The sequence below is a fragment of the Ascaphus truei genome, chromosome 5 (genome assembly GCF_040206685.1).
Source record: "Ascaphus truei isolate aAscTru1 chromosome 5, aAscTru1.hap1, whole genome shotgun sequence".
Classification (NCBI taxonomy): Eukaryota; Metazoa; Chordata; class Amphibia; order Anura; family Ascaphidae; genus Ascaphus; species Ascaphus truei.
The window spans coordinates 153130167-153152636 of record NC_134487.1 but is presented as its reverse complement, the minus strand read 5'-3'; the positions used below and the strand labels follow the sequence as shown (position 1 = coordinate 153152636).

General features: G+C 43.0%; 1 protein-coding gene across 5 annotated transcripts in view; it reads left to right on the top strand.

The window, feature by feature from the left end:
- ARHGAP26 (Rho GTPase activating protein 26) overlaps window positions 1-22470 on the top strand; it is a 547512-nt gene that overhangs the window by 456111 nt on the left and 68931 nt on the right. Inside the window, exon 22 of one of the 5 annotated variants that reach the window (XM_075601058.1) lies at window positions 1329-1488. The exons of the other annotated variants lie outside the window; for them this stretch is intronic. Coding sequence (XP_075457173.1) covers window positions 1329-1368 — 40 coding nt within the window. The 3' untranslated portion in view covers window positions 1369-1488. Of the gene's footprint in view, window positions 1-1328; window positions 1489-22470 lie in introns of those variants that run through there. 5 annotated transcript variants of the gene reach the window in all.

The window sequence follows — 22470 nt, the reverse complement described above, 5'->3', positions numbered from 1 at the left end:
TTACAAGCGAGTTTCAGTGTGAAAATTTGCACTTACGCAGCTAGTATGAAATTGACAGGAGCAGAGAATCAAAGTACAGCAGGGCCCCAGGTGTACGGCGGGTTCCGTTCCAAAGGCCCGCCGTATAGTGAAAATCGCCGGAAAGTGGATCCGGCGATTTTCAGTGCTGCACATGCGCAAACCGTCATTTTCACCGTTCTGCACATGTGCGACCTGCGGTCTGCGCATGCGCGCTGGGCGCACCCACCCATTCTGCGCATGCGCAAATTCAAATTCAACATGGCGGCCCCCTTCTCGGTGCCGCCGTATAGCGGAGCTCCGAGAAGCGGGGCTCTGCTGTACCACATCAAGGCCCATCACAGGTCGCATTTATGCCATGGGCCACTAGTCAAAGAGCCCTTGCTCAGACAACTGATGGGCATCAGGTGGCCCGGCCCGCAGGAACTTCCCCTGCGACCCCCAAACACCTCCCTGATCCCATCCTATTTTCAGCCCCTTGTAAGAGCTTACAGAACGTGCCTAAGAGACAGAGTGGGCTACAGACTGATCGGAGAATGGCAGAGAAAGTAAAAGAGGTGAGATGGAGTCAGTCAGAGACAGAGGTGAGATGGGATGTAGAGAGGTGAGATGGGATTGTGAGAGGTGAGATGGGAGAGAGCGAGGTGAGACGGGACAGGACAGAGAGAAGTGGGACGGGGAGATGGGAGATAGAGACAGGAGAGGATGTGGGGGGAGGGAGAGAGAAGGAGGGGCAAGAGAATGATCATAGAGATCGAGAGTAAGCAATATATATACAGAGCAGTTATGTGGGAATATAGGAGTTATATGGAGCAGTACTATGACAATAGTGTATATGTGCTGCCCTTTTAGGGGATGATGGTTGTATATCATGTTGCCCACGACTGAATTAGACAATACCTATTAACATTTTGAATGCTAGAGATATTCAGTACAGTACATTGCAGAGCGACATGTAGCAGACCTTTCTTCCTCTACGTTGGATCATTTCAGGAGAGATCATGGTTACCTTACAGATCTGACCAACGCCATTGTCTGTAATGGTACCACAGCAGTATTACTGATTCCTCCCCGTCCCCCTTTGGTCTTAAAAACGATGTTTGCAAATTTAACCCAATATATAATTAGATTACATCTGATGATGTAGAACACATCTTTATATTTAAATATATCTTAGACATTTTAAGTCATGTTATATATCTATTCACGCTAGGAATTCACTTTACCTTTACGATTCTGTTATTTTAAAGACATCGTACGTTGGCTGCACTGTGTACTAACAAACAACAATCATTTTTATCATTATGCAGACAAGCCAGATTTCCGAGGTATGGCCAAGATTCAACCTAGCCAAGGGAGCCTGGCTTTGCTGATAGCTGCTTGAGCCAAGAATGAATGTAGCAGATTGAACGCTTTGTAATTACAGCCTCGTCAGGGGGACAAAACCACAGTCTGTCAGAAAGGTTCCATTACGTTGTGGTCAGTGCGGAAAATCACGTTTTGATCCCATAGCTTAACATGTTAACACGTTTTTTTTAATTGGCTCAGTTTGCTATTGGGAGAGCCAGATTAAAGACACACAGAGAGAAGTGAATTGGATACACAGTATATATGATTGACCTGTCTTAAAGACATTGTCATATGTATGCACTCTGCCATTGCATCACTACGAGAGCCGCTCAAGCTATCGCAGCTGTGCCGGCAGAAGAAATGTTTTTATACTTCTATTGGATCATTCTGGATTGCCTTCTGTATCCTCTGTTTGTTTATTCTATCATATGATTTACACAGATCTTTTTGGTCATTGCATCTGCTTATATATCTATTGTTTTCTTCCCAAGGCAAAGACCGTGCCCAGGGTCACACAACGCTGGTACACTTCTTAATACTACCTAATGCTACTTAAAAGGCTGTGCCTTTAGCAGTAGCCTACTCTTGTGATCTATTGCTGTGTGTTGTGATAACATTACTGACTATGACAAAGACCATAACTCTTTATTATCGCTCTTTTTAAGCAAGCAGTTTACCCAGACATAAGTTGTATATTATTTGACAAATGCACTGGAGCATAAGTAACTTAATTGATTTCGCTTTTAAAAATATGGGATTGTTATTTTATTGCACATATCACATCATATAAATTGTTTGGATTTTTTTCTTTTTTGGCTACCGACAAAGAAATGCATTGATATTCTTCCCTTACCATGAGAACTTGAACAGCAAGCAAGATGTGTGCTAATGATTCATTCCAGCTTGTTTATTCCCAAGCAGCCTGGATTACAGCTGTTTTTGATTACTCAAGCTAAAATGACATAGTAAACACATGGAGATAGAATTTCTAAACTGATTCAGAAGTTCATATACTCTGCGATACGAGGAGCAGTTTAACCCCTTCTGTGTGCTGTAGGCCCTTCCGGCAGTGAAAGGGTTATTAAGAGTCTGAATGAGCCTCTGTGCAAGTTACAACCAATCGTGTGTCCTCTCACAAGCATTGTCAGACACATGAGCCAATTGTAACAGCGCCAGATCAGTAAGACATTAAAAAAATTCTGTTGTTTTAAAGACATTAGTCTGTAACTTTTTATTCTATTTTTTGCAATTTGTTTAAGGTTTTTTTTTTTGTCATTTTAAATGCAGACTTAAAGGGGAAGTCCAGCATAAATGTACATTTTATTTTTTAGAAAGATTCCATCACCTTAAAAGTGACTGTTTTACTTATTTGTATCTAGTGAAAAATGTATCTGCTTTGGTACAGTAATGTCTTTGGGAACACTGAGATCAATCCTATTGGCTGATCCTATAAATTGATCTGAGTCTCCTGCGGTGTTGTGGTGGAGAACAGGACAGGCTTCTGGGGCAGTAACTGATTCTTTCTCACGGTGACCGCGCCCCCATCTCTTGCAGGCCCCAGGGATGTGGGGACAATCCCTACAAGAGAACTTACTTCCCCTCCCCCTGATAGATTGCAGTCTCAGGCAGGAAGGTATATGTGAACAGGATCACTTTATTCATGCACACTGCAGATGGTCAGCATACACGGCTCACACAGTGGGTACAGGCAGTTCTTGGGCTTCACCCTCAGGATGTAACCTGGACCTCCACTCCAGGCTAAGGAAACAAGACCTGGCTACGCTCATTTGAAATATTTTGTTTAAAAAACAATCACTCTGCTACATTTTACCTATTAAACATGCTATTGTGCTCAGATCACTTTCAGCCTCTGCAGGACTGCCCCTTTAAATGGTTTGGAGGATTGTGATGTGAAACAACTTCCCCAGGTCTTACAAATAGCCATTATTGGGGCATACTCCTGCAGTTTTGCGTTTAGTGTTTTATGGGCAACTACCTTCTGTTATCGTTGCTGTAGGAAGATGTGGCATTTCAACAATGTCTCCAAAGAACCATTGCAAGATTAGTAGCTTGGACAGACCCCCTCCCTAATTAAGCTGGTCTTGGTCATGTACAGACCAGTACCATCATGAAGGCATCTACAGCAGTTATCAAGATCACTCTTTTAATAGCTTAACTCAGCGGTGCGCAAACTGGGGGGCGCAAGATTATGTAGGGGGGGCGCAGGCTGTGTGCGGGGAAACCTGGGGGCAGGCAGAGCTGTGCACGGGCAGCCAGAAGCTCTGTGCAGAGGCTGCTTCCAGTTCCCTGCTGTCTGCCTGCAGAGGGGCGGGGCTTTGCTGCGGGGCCTTCCCTGCACACAGACAGCCCTCCCCCCCCTGTCTGTTACCCGCCCGTTTCACCAGCACATGGGGGGGGGGGGGGGACTGGAGCAGGTTTAGTTACTCCCTCCACCCAGTGTGTGTGTGTGTGTGTGTGTGTGTGTGTGTGTGTGTGTGTGTGTGTGTGTGTGTGTGTGTGTGTGTGTGTGTGTGTGTATATGTGTGTGTGTATATATATGTGTGTGTGTGTGTGTGTATATGAACTGCAGTGTGTGTTGTGTGTTGTGTGTGTGTGTGTGTGCTGTGCCTGTTGGTTGTGTGTGTGTGTGTGTGTTGTGATTATGTGAGTGTTGTGATTAAGTGTGTGCTGTGTTGGTTGTGATTTGAGTGGGTGTTATGTGTGTGTGCTGAGCCTGTTGGTTGTCTGTCTGTATGTGTGTGTTGTGATTGTGTGGGTGGGTGTTGTGATTGAATGCAGCAGTGCACAAACTGAGGGGGGGATGCCACGGGCGCAAGATTATTTAGGCGGGGCGCGTGCAGCAAAACCTGGGTGCGCAGGCAAAAAAAGATGTGTGTGTGTGTGTGTGTGTGTGTGTATGTGTGTGTGTGTATATATATATGGACTGCAGTGTGTGTGTGTGCTGTGCCTGTTGGTTGTCTGTGTGTGTTGTGATATTGAGTGTTGTGTGTGTTGGTTGTGATTATGTGAGTGTTGGTTGTGACTGTGTGTGTGTTGTGATTGAGTGTGTGCTGTGCCTGTTGGTTGTGATTTGAGTGTGTGTTGTGTGTGTGTGTGTGTGTGCTGTGCTTGTTGGTTGTCTGTGTGTGTGTGTATTGTGATTGTGTGTGTGGGTGTTGTGATTGAATGCAGCGGTGCACAAACTGAGGGGGGGGACGCCCAGGGCGCAAGATTATTTAGGCGGGCCGTGTGCAGCAAAACCTGGGTGCTCTGGCAAAAAAGAGATGCGCGGGCGGCCGAAGATGTGCGCGGGCGGCCAAACAGAATAGTGCAGATGGGGCCACGTGATTCGGAGGTACGGGGGAGGAGCATGCCCCAGCGCTGTCAAACGCCCCTCATTCCAGTGTCTGCCCTACAATAGCGCTGTGTTCCTGCTCTCCTCCGCTGGCAACCTGCTTCGCTGTGATCCTCTGCGAGGGGAAGGGTAGGCTGCCCCTATATCAATCATACTATGAATGTACAGAAATAATTAAAAAAAAGTGTAAACACTTCCCCGCTCGTGCTTGCAAAATTATGCAGGACACCCTGTGCTCATGCTTGGAGAGTTGGTGATGTCACCGCTCTCAGCGGCGGCGTGGACGCAGCCTAATTTTGCAAGAGCGAGCTGTTGAAGTATGTAAGTATTTAGGCTGCGCTTATAGTGCCGTCCACGCGACATCGGCCGAAAACAAATGCATTGTCGCCGCTGCATGCACTTATAGTAAGCGTGACGTGGCGACGCGATTTTTTGAAGCCGGCAATATTTGATTTTTATGGGGCTGTCGCCTCGTGACAGCCCCTGAACCAATCAATGGCCTGGTCGCCCACGCCACTGCCGCAAAGCAAAATACAGCTTTCGCTAGCGGCGACGGGTGACGTCGCGGGCACTATATGCGCGGCCTTAGACATTTTTGTATTTACATTGTATACCGTTTAATAAAGGTTTTTTTTTCATGTGATTTTGATTACATCAGGCAGGGGGGGCCCGAGAAATTTCATGGATAAAAAGGGGGGCTCGGCATAAAAAGTTTGCTCACCCCTGGCTTAACTAGTCCTCATATTGCCCACGTAGCACACAATGAACAGGTTTTTTTCAGTTGTTCAAGATGTTGATCCAGTCCATACTATTTGTTTTCTACTTCAATCCACGTGCATTCTGAACCCCAGTGGTTCTGCGTTACCACAGAAAATAGAGAATTGAAACCAAACTACAGTAGACAACAATCCCATGACGACATGGACTTAGATTGGCAGCATTACCAATATAGTGGGTAGTTTTGTAAGGAAGGGTAGCAGGACCATCTTTGATGAGAGCATTGAAGGGACAGGGCTTACGTTATGCCGTACAGCTAATGCTGCATAATGGTTAAAGCCCACAAGCATTACTAAATATTCATGGATTGTGCAAGGTACTTTAAAGCACAAAACAATTCAATATTTTTTCCAGTGTAGGATCAACCTATTTGGCAAACTTTCCTTGTTGCTCCTAAGGCTGCGAACCCGCTGCGGCCGGCGGTGCGTGCCACCAGACCTTTAATCGGATGGTCATTGCCCCCGCTGCCTCCGTCCGGCAGGGCTGACTGCGTACTGTGACGCGTCAGTCTGCTGGAGCTACAACCGGATTGTGCTTTTCAGCGCTGACGCGTCACGTGGTACGCGAGTCAGCCAATGGGGAGGAGAGCTGCTTGTGTGTCTGTTTTGTGCGTTCGGCTGTGTGTGTGCCTGTCTCTGTGTGTGCCTGTCTGTGTGTGTGTCTGTTTTGTGCGTGAGTGCCTGTCTGTGTGTGTGCCTGTCTGTGTGTGTGCCTGTCTGTGTGTGTGCCTGTCTGTGTGTGTGCCTGTCTGTGTGTGTGCCTGTCTGTGTGTGTGCCTGTCTGTGTGTGTGCCTGTCTGTGTGTGTGCCTGTCTGTGTGTGTGCCTGTCTCTGTGAGTGCCTGTCTCTGTGAGTGCCTGTCTGTGTGTGTGCCTGAGTGCGTGAGTGCCTGTCTGTGTGTGTGCCTGAGTGCGTGAGTGCCTGTCTGTGTGTGTGCGTGAGTGCCTGTCTGTGTGTGTGCCTGAGTGCGAGAGTGCCTGTCTGTGTGTGAGGAGCTGAGGAGTTGAGGGGCTCAGCGGTTTAGGGTCTGAACGGCTGACGGGCAGTCCCGCCCCCTCACGTCATGGCCGCCCCCCCTCACGTCATGGCCGTGCCCCCCCCCCCCCACCCGTTTTGGCCTCGCCCCCCTGCACCGGAAAATGTTTCCTGCAGATCGCGGTGCAGTGAGTTGTACGCGCCGCCGGCAAGCAAGACAGCCGTGCGGACCCGTGCAACGGGGCCTTAGCCTAGTAGTCAGGTGGCACCAGACTACATAATACTGAGTGTTACAGGGCATCAGGGAGAATTTATCCTCAGCAAAGCAAACAAAAGCGCCGTTCTTTAATTTGAAGTTTATTTGGATATGTACAGATGTACAAGAACCAATCGGGCTCTTAAATTCAATAGAAATATGCAATGTGTTATTTTGTGGTAGTGTAGATTGATATACTACTGCTATTTTTGTAGCGAAATAGGTTCCAGCACCTTTCCCCCAAACTACACAAGAAATTGTGTACAGTGATAGTGAAATAATTAGAAATGTGCTAGATGCTGACTAAGCAGGGTCCCATGCTTCTCTGCCAAGTTTCCTTCTTTCAAGCTGGATTATTTATTCTACTTTACATATAAAACAGTTTTGCTTTTGGTTAGGGTTTCAGCACATTTTTCTCTAGAAAAACATAACTGGAAAGTACTCTGGTGCAATTAATATTGGTGACCGAAAACAAAATAACCCAGTATGCAGTATGCGAGGGTTAGCCAAGCTATAATTCTTGGCACGTTTTATGTTTCTGAGCAATTAAGTCTTGCTCCCCTCCCATCCTTGGCGGACAACAGAGAATACAATCTCATCCTTTCCGGTTTAACCAAATAGTGATTCTCTTTGTTTTGATAGTAAACTGCATTATTTTGTAGGGGCCAAATTGTATCCAGCGCTTATGCAAGAAAGTATTCAGGAAGTTGTTATGCAATGATAGAATTGAGTCACAGGCTAATGTTGCTGCGTGTCAGCGTGTAGAAGTGCAAAGATCAGCACTAAATAAAAATGCTGGGGCTACTTCATTAAAGATGCATGTTTGATAAAGTGTTGCTGTCAATGCAAAAAAATCTAGTTAAAACGCAATTAATAAATAAATAGGGTTGTAATTTGTTCTTTAAGTCTTATACTGTTGGAGGTTATAAAAAGAGATACCACATGTTGAATTAGAGATCTTATATCTTGAGCCTCTCCTGCCACATAATATGTAGTATAATTAGCCTAACTTAATCCCTAAAAAAAACATCAGAACTCTAAAAAGCTTCCATCAGGTTTTTAGTGCAAGTCACCTGATTAAAGTTAAAGAAGCTGCCAATACAAGTACAAAGCCAGTGCTGGCACAAGTCATTGTCAGTCTTGAAACACCATCACATTCAGGAATTCACCATAGCTCAATATTGCAGCAGAGTCGGGAGCAGTTTAATAATCAAATAAAAAATAATCACCGTTTATTTAAAAACAACATGTTGACGTGTTCAGTAATTTGTCTACAACTTTGCTGTGCCTTTGATGTGTTTCTCTACCTGCCCACTGTCTTCTAGAAGTGCCTCAGATTTGACACAGAAAAGTAATGAAGATGCAATTGTGTAAATGTGATTAACGATTTTGCATCACATTTAAAATAATAGAAACATGTAAATTTAGAGCTCATTATGTTATTAGGTTAGTAGGAAATACGGTATGATTTATACGCTATTTAATTAATGTGATTATAACAGCCAGGAAGACTGCCTCTTTTTCACAGGCTGCCACCAGCAACCTACAAAGAAAAATCACTCCCTTACAGTGGCGGCCGATCTGAGTCTAAGTCGGCTAGATCCGCGGCTCTCAGATTATCCCGGTTAGGTGCGGTTTTCTGTTTGTTTCGCCCGGAGTGAACTGCGTTATTTTAGCGCTCATGATTTTAGCATTTTATTCTCGCCGTCTGCAATACTGCAATGCCATGTAAAAACTCAGGGGGGCGTTTGCGAGCTGTTGTCTTGGAAATCTAATACCTTCGCGGTTCAACCTACGTCAGTACACAGTCTGTGTGTACGCGCACAGTAATTGTAAATTTGCATATTTAAAGTATACATGCATTTGCAGTGCTGTACTGTACAGTATGTCTCATTTGAAAATTGTTGAAATGCATAGGTGTGTACAGTACTGTAACAGTGTCACATTTTGGCATATACAGCGCTCTCCCCTCGCTCAGGATAATTAACTGCACTGCAGGGTATTTCAACTTCTTAGCTTCTCTACAATGCAGTACATCTCTCCCACACCATTCCTTTGAACGTCTGGTTTCAATCACATTCCTGCTTGACAGCAGGTGCTTACTACGCATGCGCCTGTTACTTCGCCCACCACTGCTTGCTTGCTTGGTTGAGTGAGTGACCAAAAAAATTTTTTAAATTTTTTTATTGTAATTTTTTTATTTTTATTTTCTCCACAAGCCTGCAAAAACCATCTTACTGTATTACGCTATTCAATCTGTGCTGTAGCTTTTGACTGCGACCCTGTGCGTTTGACTGCACATGGTTGATTTGTGTGCTTTTTACGTACTGTATTTGGGGATGTATTATTATGATGAACTGCCTTTTGAAATTAAAGTATGTCTTTAGCTTTGAACTTCATCCCCCACGAACGCTAGCTCAAGGATTTGAAATTCCACGGAGTCGTTAATTTTCTGAATCTTGCCATTGTGTTCTTAATCAATCCGTCCATAGCCGAGCTACAAAGCCTCACTGCACCTGCGTGAAATTCTCTTTGAGATGGGAATTTTGAGGCTTTGTTTACGGCAACGATTTGGAAAATCCCTTCTCAAATTTGATTTGCACAGAGCATCACCTCTCTATGCGCCTGTGTGTAATCCTCTTTCGGATGGGAGCTAGTTGATTCCTGCTCATGCGCCTGTAACTTCACCCACCACTGCTTGCTTGAGTGCCCCAATAAAATTTTTTTTTAATTATGATTTTTTAACTGTTATTTTAGCCACAAGCCTGCAAAAACAATCTTGATATTACGATATTCAATCTGTGTGTTTGCCTGCACATGGTTGATTTGTGTGCTTTTTATGTACTGTATTTGGGGGTGTAGGGATCACATTACAGTTTTATGATGAACTGCCTTTTGAAATTACTGTACTGTACTCTACTCTATGTAATTTCTTTGAACTGCTGCACAACTAATCCTTCATCCCTCCCCCACGCACACACAAGCTCTTATCGACAGACACCTCCACAGTCATTAATTTTCTGAAGTTAGTCATTGTTTTTAATCCGTCCCTAGCCGAGCGTCAATCGCCTCACTGCGCCTGCGTGTACTCTAATCCTCTTTGAGATGGGAGCTTGCTGCTTACTGCGCATGAGTCACCCAACCCTCCTCCACAGAGTCGTTAATTTTCTGAATATTGCCATTGTGTTCTTAATCCGTCCATGGCCGAGCTACAAAGCCTCACTGCGCCTGCGTCGAATCCTCTTTGAGATGGGAGCTAGCTGATTACTGCACATGACTCACCCTACCCCCCCAACCCTTTGAGGCTTTGTTTACGGTAACGCTTTGGAAAATCCCTTCTCGATTTTGAAATGTAAATCTGATTTGCACAGCATTGTGAGAATTGAGAGTTAAAAAAACCCATTAACTGACTCATGTTGTTTTGTCATTCATTCTTTTTCATTGGAGTACTGTAGGGGTGGGTGGGGGGGTAAGGGTTGTCAATGATTATGATTAGCAGGAATGTAAATAAATATTTATTTTATTTTATCAGGAACCAAAAAATACAAATATAAAAATAATCATGAATAATACATAATGCAGTCTTTATTAAGTTCTTCTGGCAGATTGAAATTGGATAAACATTTAGAAAACATTTGCAAAACATGGATAAACATGAGTAATGCACATTTATAAGAATATTATTTAATAATATTTACTGTAATGTATAATATATATATACAGTATATATAGTAATATTATTTTTTCCGTCTTTATCTTGTTCCTTATTCTGTGTACAGTACAGTAGTTCATTGAGAGAGAGGTTTTGTGTACATCATTACTGTGTTTATATACTGTACATTTTACTGTACAAACAGATTAGATTGGACACAACACCCCACCTCCCCCCAGGCTACCCTTTTTTCCTGAAACGAAAAGAAAACAAAAAATTAGTGCAGTTATGTGCGTACTGTATTATGGCATTGTGTGATGTGTAGTACTACTGTAGATGGCTGGTGCTGCTTTCTCTGGAAAGAAAAAAATTGAGCAGTTAGTAGGCAGTTACTGTCTACTCTCAAACTAGTCTATACTGGAACTACTGTATACTCTGACTACTGTTAAATACTATGTAACCAGATGGCTGGTGCTGCTCTCTCTATAAAGAAAGAACTGTACCTACTGTATACTCTGACTATTAGGAACGAAAAAATCTGTGCCATACTTACCTGTATCATACTGTACTTACAATACTAGAGTACAGTACTACTTTCCTGATGCTTGCCCATTACGCGCGATCACAATGGGCCACACAGTCGCAATATGGTCTATATATTTATTGCAGCGTTCCACGGTGAGTACATCGTTCCAAAAACTCATTATGCTTTTCAACAACTCGTCCTTTTTGGATGGTTTCACCACTTTCCGGATATGGTCCTTCAGCTGATGCCAGGCCATTTCGATCGGATTGAAGTCTGGCGATCTGTCATTGGAAAAAAAGGACAATTAGTTTAAGATATACAGTACACAGTAAAAACAGTGGGGAAAAAATGAGACACGGTTACCGCACTTACTCCGCTGGCGTCTTCACCCAGTTGATACCGCGCTCAAGGATATGCGCTGTTGACGCGGTGTGCTTCGGATCGTTGTCCTGGCAGAAACGGTGACCATCCGCGTGGGACAATGTTGTCTTGGAAGAAAGCTTTATTCATGATTCCTATAGCAAGAAAAGAAAAGTGCTCAAAAAACTGCACAATAGTACAGTACAGTGCATACAGTAAGGCTACACTAGTAAAGTGCAGTGCATAAGGCTACATTATATTTGATATATTTTACCTTCAAAGATGACAATGCATCCTGGTCCACGCCTAGAGATGGCACCCCACACATGCATCTTCACAGGGTGTTTTGGCCGCGGCTTCAAAGATATGCGGCGTTTTTTGTGGAATGCAGCGACACAGTAGACTCGTCAGTGAAGATGCAATCCTGGAAAGTTTCTCCACTGTCGATCCATGCCTGGGCCTGGACCACTCTTTTTATTTTGTGTACGTCCCGTATCATGGGGTACGCTCTGTAATGACAAGGAATAAATAATTTTTGCGGTACAGTACAGTTTCCTAAACAACACCTTTACCTCTAGTACTGTCCAGTACTAACCTCACACGTCCATATTTCCATCCAATGCTGCGTCTCATCTTCTTTATGCTGGTCTCGGATACAGTGAGATTGTGATTTTCCTGCAGAGTGTATTTGACCCTTAATGCACTCTTCTCATCATTCTCCTCACTTATTTTGTCCACCAGAAGAGTTGTCTCCTTACAATGTAAAGAAAAACAATCCGGTAATTAAAAATATTAGAGACAGTAGATCAACAGGATACAATATATTGTTCTATTAATATGCATCAATATACAAAATATATATACTGTTGTAATATAAATATAAATATACAAAATATATATACTGTTGTAATATAAATATACAAAATATATATATATATATACTGTTGTAACATAAATATAAATATACAAAATATATATACTGTTGTAATATAAATATACAAAATAGATATACTGTTGTAATATAAATATACAAAATATATATACTGTTGTAATATAAATATAAATATACAAAATATATATACTGTTGTAATATAAATATACAAAATATATATACTGTTGTAATATAAATATACAAAATATACAGTATATACTGTTGTAATATAAATATAAAAAATATATACTGTTGTAATGTAAATCTAGAGAAATAACAAAGATATTAGATACAGTACTGTAGATCTACAGTACATTTTTTGATATAAAAATTGTTTTTAAGTTTTATAAATATACTTTCTCGTTTGTTACCCTTGGTGCCCTTTTGCGTTCTCTGTTTTTTCCGTGTGCATGATAGCTCACGGTGATTGCGGGCACAACGAGGCCAGAAGTAGCTAACCAGCGTTGGATAGCAGCAATTCGGTGTCCGCTCCTGTACATCTCCTTAATTCGCATGCTGAGATCCTTGGAAATCTTTTTAACAGGCATTGCTGCGAGTAGAAAGAAATACAAACACAAGAATGTATATTCGATGTTTAGTCGATGTGTATTCAATGTGCAGTGAATCCACTTAATGGATGGTGTATTTATACGGTAATGACTCACATTAGAGTACGCCCACTTTCAGCACCTGTACCTCGCTGCATGCATTAAAGGTTACACACTTTGCATAGCCCACCACTCGATGATCTTTATCTGAACTTGCCCTTGTCCAGATACTGCATTATGCCATCTGCTTCCATGGATCAACCCCGATTCTACGGATGCAGGAACCCACTCGCCTCTGCCGTGCCTGTCATGCAGAAAAAGCGAAAGGCGGTTGCCGTTTCCACGCCAAGGCAAAAGCGACAGGCTATGGCCAATAAAGAAAACTTTCTGCTGACCTCAAAGGCTAAGGGTTTTCATAGACGTCAGCCTTATTATGTCAAGAAGAAATACGGGGATGTACTCTCGATGCAAAACGACAGCCCGTCTTCTCCACACCTCGTCCTCGACGCTGCCGCCGCCCTCCCGGAAACCCACAGGCTATCTTCTCCAGTTTTATCCGACGACGCTGCCGCTGGTGCCTCTGAAATCCACGGGTCACTTTCTCCTTTGCTCTTAGACGACTCTGCTTCTCGCCCGGAAATCCAAAGGTCACTTTCTCCATCCCTCTTCAACGACGCTGCCGCTTCTCCTCTACCGGATATCCACAGGTCACCTCCTCCACCCTTCTTCGACGACGCTGCCGCTTCTCTCCATGGAACCCCCATCTCATCCTCCGTTGCACCCATCCACCCAGATGTACACACGCCATGCACAAGAAGCAGCTCGTTAGACCGTATGCTGAATGGGATGTGTGGATATCCCCGGGAACTCTATTGTGCTGGCAAAGATAGATCTGCTTCTGGAGACCATGTAAAATGTGGAGCAACGGATGCTACATATGGATCAACGGATGCTAGATATGGATCAACGGATGCAACATATGGATCAACGGATGGATTGACGGATGGAGAAGATAGAGGTTGACATAGCGGGTATACATCATTTGCTCGGTGTTCATGGCCCTGTTTCCCCGTCACCGGAGCAGGAGGGTGACATGGATATGATGAATGGGAGCATCGACCCCCTTCCATCACCAAGCGCACCCCCTCCACCAGAAGATGTAATGTACATGTATGCCGTTGAGGAGGACATGACAACCCCGTCAAGACCACGCCAGGAGACAACACGGCGACCAAGACCGGAGGAAAGCTTCCTCCCAGACAACCTACCATCGCCCGTCGCCTCAAGCACACCCGCTCCCAGAAGACCTACATTCGCTAGCATCGATACGGTGCCCGACATCACCCTGTGCGATCTGCCACCGGCGCTCAGGGAGAAGTTTAGGGTGATGAGTGCTGGTGCACCCCACAAGTATGCCTTGTTACTTTTTAAGCACCATGTGCCCTACTCTTTGTACTGCGACTGGGCCTTCAGAGTGAACTACGAAGGAAATTGCGTAAAAAAGGCGCCTCCTGCCAATTTAAGAAAGAACATTCTGGAGGAATTGCGGCGCTTTTATACAATTACAGATCCTGTAATGAAAGGTGTTCGAGACTGCATTAATGGCGTTTTGCGCCATGCAAGGAATCGGCCATGGACGGACAATCTGGTGGACTTTCTGGTTTAATCACGGGTACTGTACTGTAAGACCATACTGTTGTGCTGTGCTGTACTGTACATGTTTTGACCTGCTGAACTTAAATAAAGGAGATGTTGTTGTCTTTTTTTTAACTTGTATTTATACAGAAATGTTTTAACTTGCTGTACACACACACAGGACATGCACAATTCCAGTCCCCGAGGGCCGCAAACAGACCCGGTTTTCAAGGCTGTCCTGAAAACCGGGCCTGTTTGCTGCCCTCGAGGACTGTAGTGGTGCAGTCCTGACTGACTGTTTTGCACACCACCCCACTGTACTGTATACTGTATGTTTATTTAATAAAGGAGATGTTGCGTTTTGTAAACTGTATTTTATGAATAAAGATTTTTTTTTTAATCACAGGTAAGACCATACTGTTGTGCTGTACAGTACATGTTTTGACCTGCTGTACTGTATTTAAATAAAGGAGATGTTGTGTGTTTTACTGTAACTGGTATTAATAAAAAAATGTTTGTAAGTTTTAACTTGCATTTATACAGAAATGTTTTAACTTGCTGTACACACACACAGGACATGCACAATTCCAGTCCCTGAGGGCCGCAAACAGGCATGGTTTTCAAAGGTTACCCTGAAAACCGGGCCTGTTTGCTGCCCTCGAGGACTGTACTGGTGCAGGCTTGATTGACTGTTTTGCACACCATCCCACTGTATTCTGTATGTTTTGACTTGCCGTTCTTTAATAAAGGAGATGTTGCGTTTTGTATAATTTGTGAATAAAGAATTTGTTTTTATAACATGTGACTGTAAACCATACTGACTGACTGACTGTAAATGTTTTTACTTTCTGTACATAAATGTTTTCACTAGCAGTAAACCATACACCTGTTGATGTTTTGAATTGCTGTGCACTTAAAATGTTTCTACATTGTACAGTATTTGTATATAAATGTATTTGTACTACACCAATAAAAGAACATGTTGATTTGTTTTACATTGTTCCATTGGCTCCTTTGCTACTGTAACAAAATACAGTGTTTTTAGAATGTACACTACTGTCCAGGCACACTGTACTGTATACGGTAGGCATGCTCAGTATAAGAGTATTAAAAAAATAGAAGACACATACTGTACTGTATGTACTGGCACTGTATAGAAGACAAATACTGTATGTACAGTACAGTAATACATGTAGAATAAATGCATAGTTTTTATTTTTTGGGGTTTATTACACAGTATACTGTATATAAAAAAGTATTGTATACTGTACGGCCGGAAAACATCAGCATACTGTTTCAGGTACAGTATTCTATCCTAATCAATAACAACGGCCACTAAACTGTAGACTCCGGTACGTGGGTTTTTAAATCCGATACAGCAATGTGCAGGCATTGTTACACAAAGCAATATTATCCATCGAAATCCCTCCATTAGCCGTTTTCTTTTCTGAGAAAAAACAAAAAGAAACGTAATGGTCAGCCACCTAAAGAAGTTCCCAGCCAGTCCCACCAATAATTTTCTCGGGGGGTGTCTCCTGTTCGCATGCGCCTACCGTGTAATGACACGCATATGCGTTTCAAGAAGGTTCCAATGCGCATGCGCCTAGCGTTCCACCAATTGTTCAGTATCTGCAGCACAGTGCTGGAGAAGCCGCTCAGCCAATAATATTGCTTACAGGAGAATCGCTTGACTTTTGAATTGCAGCGATAGTGATACTGTATTGTCAAAATAAAAAAAACACATAAAATAATACGGCAACAATACTCACCATAGAATTTCCCATTCAGCTGGCGCCGGCGCTGGGCCACTGCCAGTCCAGTGTTCTTGATCATCCACGTCAATAGTTTGCCGCGGGACTAGTCCACCTGTAGTCAGCTGATGAGGCTGGAAATTGCTTAGGTACATGCAAGCTTGATCGAAACTGCACGCGAAATCCGGCTCGGGCTCTCTGGATAGACAGCAAGGGTTGTCACTGACGGTGGGACCGTTATTGGAAGCCGGTGCTGGTGCATTGCTTGGCAGCGACTGTCGTTTCTTAGTTGGTTTTAACACGACCTTTCGCCTTTTGCCGTCTGCACGATCATAGATACAGGAAAAAGCCTGTGATACACACCAATACCCTCCAACAAATTGTGGCTCAATACGATAAAAACAGGGATCGCTACATAACCTTTTCCTTATTGCACGCTTCCACGTATGAGGAGCTGGCGAAAATTTGTAAAAGTCATAGTTTTCGATAAAATACTGATAAATTTGAACAACTGTTGCCATCTTATCATCTGTTGCATTAATCGCGGCCTATATCAAATACGCGTAACTTCTGTCGGGTTTTTGGAAAACAGGCTGCACTTGAAAACTCATGGCGACGGCTCTCTGGAGAATACTGTAACAGAAACTGGTCTTTGTCTTTTTTTAATATGAAAAGCCTAAATTGATACATTTTTGCAACCTCTTCCTTCAGTCTCAAGGCCAATTTACAATAGCACACTGTGGTATCTTTTTTAAATGAAACACCTGCAAGTCGACACATTACTGAAGTGCATGCACATTACAATTCATGAATATCTGCCATCTGGTGGACACGCGAAGAATTGCAACCTATTAAATCCGAACCATTATCAATAAACGCATCAACCGTGCGTCAACCGCGCATGACCCGTGGCTGAGAACGCAAAATGAATGCGGCATGCTCCCGGTGAAGTGCGTCGCATTCCAGGAAAAAGCCAGGGAAAAACCGGCGATGTGTTAGAATAAAATGAGCCGCAGCAGTATATCATGGCATCATCCACCTGCATCTTTTGGAATTCCACTTGATAGTACTGATGCCTCAACCATTGCATCTGTGCTTTCCCGACAACACTGTTTGCTGGCAGAAGGGAAGTCAGTATAAACTGATCTGGTGCCTCAACAATACAACTACAGTATCGGTTTTGACAGGCTGTTGCTAGTGGAAAATTCAACCCATTGCGTTTGTGTGACTTATGATACATTAACAGGGTAGTTAGTAGAATTTATTTGTATATGTATTTTTCTTATACATTATTGTGTGATAACAAAAAGCATGATTCCTAAAGTGATGCTAAAGTAGGTATCCCCAATTTAAAACACCTCAATCCCATTCCAACATTAAAGTTTGGGATCATATGTAGTAAATACAGCCTTTAGTCTATAAATAAACAGTCTTCGGCCAGATGACAGAGCTGTATAACCAATTGACTTAAATTCCAGTGCTGAAAGGTGGCTTTAAATGTGTTTGAAATGAACAGGCGGGGTAAAGCCTGTGATTCTGTGGGTGGCAAGAGCCGCTCTGTCTATGAATTCCCCTTGCCATCGAAGACAGATCAAGCCACTTCTCTTCTCCGACACCTCCCTGGGATGGGCCTTCAGATTGATCCTACCCTAACCAGTTCTCCGGGATAGGCAAGGTCAGTCACCCACACTAAATCCTTAAAAAAAAATCCCTGAGTTGTGATGACATACACAGCACTTGATGTGGTTTGTTAGACACACATCTCTGCCCCTTCGAGTTTATAATGGGATATTGATACAGGGAGATAAAGTGACTTGCCCAATGTGCTTACACTGACAGCATTAGTTGGCTTTTCAACATCATTATCATAGTGTGACTATTTACAGTATATTGTACATCGGGGCTTATTCTATTGACTTAAATAGGCGTTTTTGCCCAATCGCAATGCGATCAGCTTCTACAGAAAATAGAAGGGAAATACAAAATGGTTTAAGTGGAGTAAAGGAAAATGCTGCACTTTATTTGGTTAATTGTCACAGCCCTGATGAATTATGTTTTGTAGCACATTTGGATTTCAGATAGATGTGCCTTGCAGATTTATCTGATGGCCACAAAGTGGAGGAAATAGAAATTCAGAGACAAAGGCTGTTTCAGCCAGGAATACTAGTTATTCATTCCAACAGCACCTTTCACAGCCAATTGATTGCAGTATTTAACAACCATTTCTGCAGTTCTGTTGTAAGTTTGCATACTAGAAGCATTAGCTCCTAATGGCTATTTAAACTGAAATGTTTATCATTTCAAGTATACCATTCATTTAAAACTGCATACTGCCATTTTCATCAACACAGTTTTCTTCCCTTAATTAATATAGCATTTTGGCCACGTCTAATTTCATTGGTATCTACTGCATTCTCTTTCTGTCATTTCTGTCTTTGCCATTTTAATTGCACAGTTGTTTTTGCACCAGGCTATTGCTCCTACAGCTAATACAGCTCAACCCCGTTATAGCGCAACCCGTTATAACGCGAATTCGGTTATAATGCGGTTTTGACGTGGCTCCCGTTTTTTTTAAATAATTTTTTTTTTTAAATGTAAAATATTTTTTTTTTTTTTTTTTTTGGGGTGGTTGGGCAAAATTGGGACAAAACATCCCCCCCCCTGCTCACAGCCCCCACCCTTGCTCAAAGTACACCTCTGCTTACACAGTACCCCCCTGCTTACAGTACCCCCCCTCTCTCACAGTATCCCCCCCCCCTGCGCACAGTACTCTCCTGCTAAAAATATCCCCCCTGCTCAAACAGTAACCCCCCTCCCTACTCACAGTAACCCCCTTCTCAAACACGGTGTTCTGTGGGCGCTCTGTGCACTCGCTGCACTCGATGAGGGTTGAGGGCCGAGGGTTGAGGTCCGTGTGTGCGCGCGCGCCGTGGCCGTCTGTGCGCGCCATGTGCGTGGCTTGTGTGCGGCTTGTGAGATGTGGGCTGCCTGTTCCCCCTGCTCCTCTGCGGTTCCGGCGTGTAATGACCCAGCGGGGTCATGTGACGTCACGACATGGCAACGTGACCCCGTGGGGTCATTTGACACCAGTAACCATGGAGACGCACTAAATGTTAAACATAAACATTACATAAAAGTTTATTAAAAGGATTAAAAATGGAATAATAAGGAACACAAATGAAGTGATAACATATATAATACAACAAAAAGTATGTAAAATAGAATAAAACATTGTAATAAAGTGACACCTAAACAAACCTCTGACCCCCTCTGCTCATGGTTATCTCTGTCATTGTTATCCTACAACACACTGTCCTGTCTGAGAGCTACTGTACATACTGTACTCAGGTACTGTACTTAAGCCCTCCAGATCAGTTGTTAAAAGCCTCAGGTTTTCAACACTAGGAAAAGGCATACTGAAGACCCCTGGCAGGTAGAAATGGCGGAAACTTCAACCAAACGTAAGAGGTTTACTGTTCGAGAAAAAATTGCTGTGCTTGACAGAATAAAATCTGGAGTCACGCAAACCAAAGTGGCTAGAGACCTAGGACTGAATGAGTCTACAGTTCGTGGATGGAAAAAGGAGGAGGAGAAGCTTCGTGATGCAGTTATGTCCATAGAAACAGACGATGGACTGAAACGTAATGGTTTGCGTGAACCTAAAGACAGCCAGTTGGATAAAGCTGTTTTTCAGTGGTTTGTCCAAGATCCGAACGCACGCCTCTGTCTGGACCCCATCTGCAAACGCAAGCCAAAAAGTTTCACAACCAACTTCATGGCAATGCTTCAACCTTCTTCACGGCAAGTAGTGGATGGCTAGATCGCTTTAAAAGGCGACATGGAATAAGGAAAACCGCTATATCAGGAGAGATACGGTCAGCTGACAATGAAGCTGCATGATCGTACCCTGCCCAGCTTCAGAAGATAATTGAAGATGGTGGCTATACCGCAGAACAGGTTTATAACTGCGATGAGACCGGACTGTGTTTCAAAATGCTACCGAATACCACTGGCCTGTACGAATGACGAACAGCGTAAAAAAGGATTTAAACAAATGAAAGACAGAGTGGCTGTACTTTTTTGTGTGAACCAAACTGGAAATCACAAACTGAAGCCACTTTGTATTGGCAAGTTTAAATCGCCGCGGTGCTTCCACCATGTGAATATGGGTACTATGCCTTTTTCGTATGACTTTAGCAAAAATGCCTGGATGACTGCCAGTATTTTCGAAAGGTGGTTTCATCAACAGTTTGTACCAGAGGTCCGTAAAAACTTCCGGCAACAAAGGTTGGATACAAAAGCTTTGTTGTTACTTGATAACTGCCCTGCACATCCCCCGGCCGATAGCCTAATAAGCCGAGACGGAAAAATAAGGGTCAGCTACTTGCCCAAGAACATGACATCCAAAATACAGCCACTGGATCAAGGCATTATTGCAACCTTTAAGATGAACTTTCGGAAAACGCTGATACATTGAATAATCACAAGTGATGATTCAGTTACTTCATTTTTAAAGAAAATTAATCTAAAAGAAGTTTTTTATATTGGTGGCAAAGCATGGGAAGCGGTCACAGAAATGTGCATTTCGAAATGTTAGCGAAACATAACAGGTGCACGTCCGGTACCGGCTAACGTTGAAGTCGCCAGTGACAGTGAAGACGATGCTGACTTTGAGAGGTTTACGGAGGAAGAAGTCACCGCCGCCAATCTGTTATTTGCAAACTATGTTAATGAAGGCCTCACAGAACAGGAAATGACCAATGCAGAACGAATACTTTAACCGTTCCTTGATACGGAAAGTGGGGCTACAATTGACTCTTGGGTCGATGGGGACAGCAGCTGTCCTACTCATGAACATATGACGGACTCAGAAATCATTCAAAGCCTTAGCAGTGAAAATACTGATTTGGATACTACTGAAGACGATGAGGACAAGGAACCAGAGCCGCCACCAAAGATCACAGAGGCGCTGGTAGGATTACAAACAGGACTTAGATTTCTAGAGACAGAAAACATCGATTCAATTACAATCTTGCAATTAAAAAGAATCATTGAAATCGTCAAAAAGAAGAAAAGAGATGCACTGAAACAGACAACCCTCGATAGTTTTTTTTTAAAGTGTAATCTCAAGCTGTTTTTATTATGTACAGTACTGTATATTTTTTGTTGTACAGTTGTTACATGAACACAGAGTGCATTACACTGTTTTCACTTTAATTAGGAATTACAGCCCCATTGTTAATGTTCAAACACCAATGTACAGTAACTGGAATGTTACATGTACTGTATAAAAGCAGTTGCGAGTTCAGTACAGGCATACCCCGCATTAACATACGCAATGGGACCGGAGCATGTATGTAAAGCGAAAATGTACTTAAAGTGAAGCGCTACCTTTTCCCCACTTATCGATGCATGTACTGTACGGCAATCGTCATATACGTGCATAACTAATGTAAATAACACATTTGTAACAGGCTCTATAGTCTCCCTGCTTGCGCACAGCTTCAGTACTGGTAGGGAGCTGGTATTGCTGTTCAGGACATGCTGACAGGCGCATGCGTGAGCTGCTGTTTGCCTATTGGGCGCTATGTACTTACTCGCGAGTGTACTTAAAGTGAGTGTCCTTAAACCGGGGTATGCCTGTATGTGCTGTATCTACAGTGGATACTGTATGTGTTTTTGTGTGTTGAGCAAAAAGTTATTTAACGTTCAGTACTTTATTTACAGTATTTATGAGAAATGAACAACACGATAATTGGTGTTTTAAATACAGTACTTTATTGTAGAATGCATCAATAAAAGTGTTAATACAGTACTGTACAATTATGCATTTTCTGTATTTTTTATTCTACTGCTGTGGTTTTAAACACACACACACACACACACACACACACAATGACACACACAATGACACACACAATGACACACACAATGACACACACAATGACACACACACACACACACACACACACACACACACACACACACACACACACACACACACACACACACACACACACACACACAATGACACGGACACACACCCTTACACTAACACACTTACACACACACACTGACACACACACACAATGACACAATGACACTAGCACACTTACACAAACACACACACCGACACACACAATGACACTATTTTTTTTTAAAATAAATAAAGGTGTTACATTGAGGTGACATAATGAGGAAAGCTTTGGGCTGGAGGTGCAGTGCAGTGCAGTGCAGTGCAGTGTACCTGAGGGTACATTTACACCAAATAACAACTAATAAACCACCTCTTAACCCCTTTTTTGGAAAGCAAATTTAAGTCTGGTGTCATCCTTTT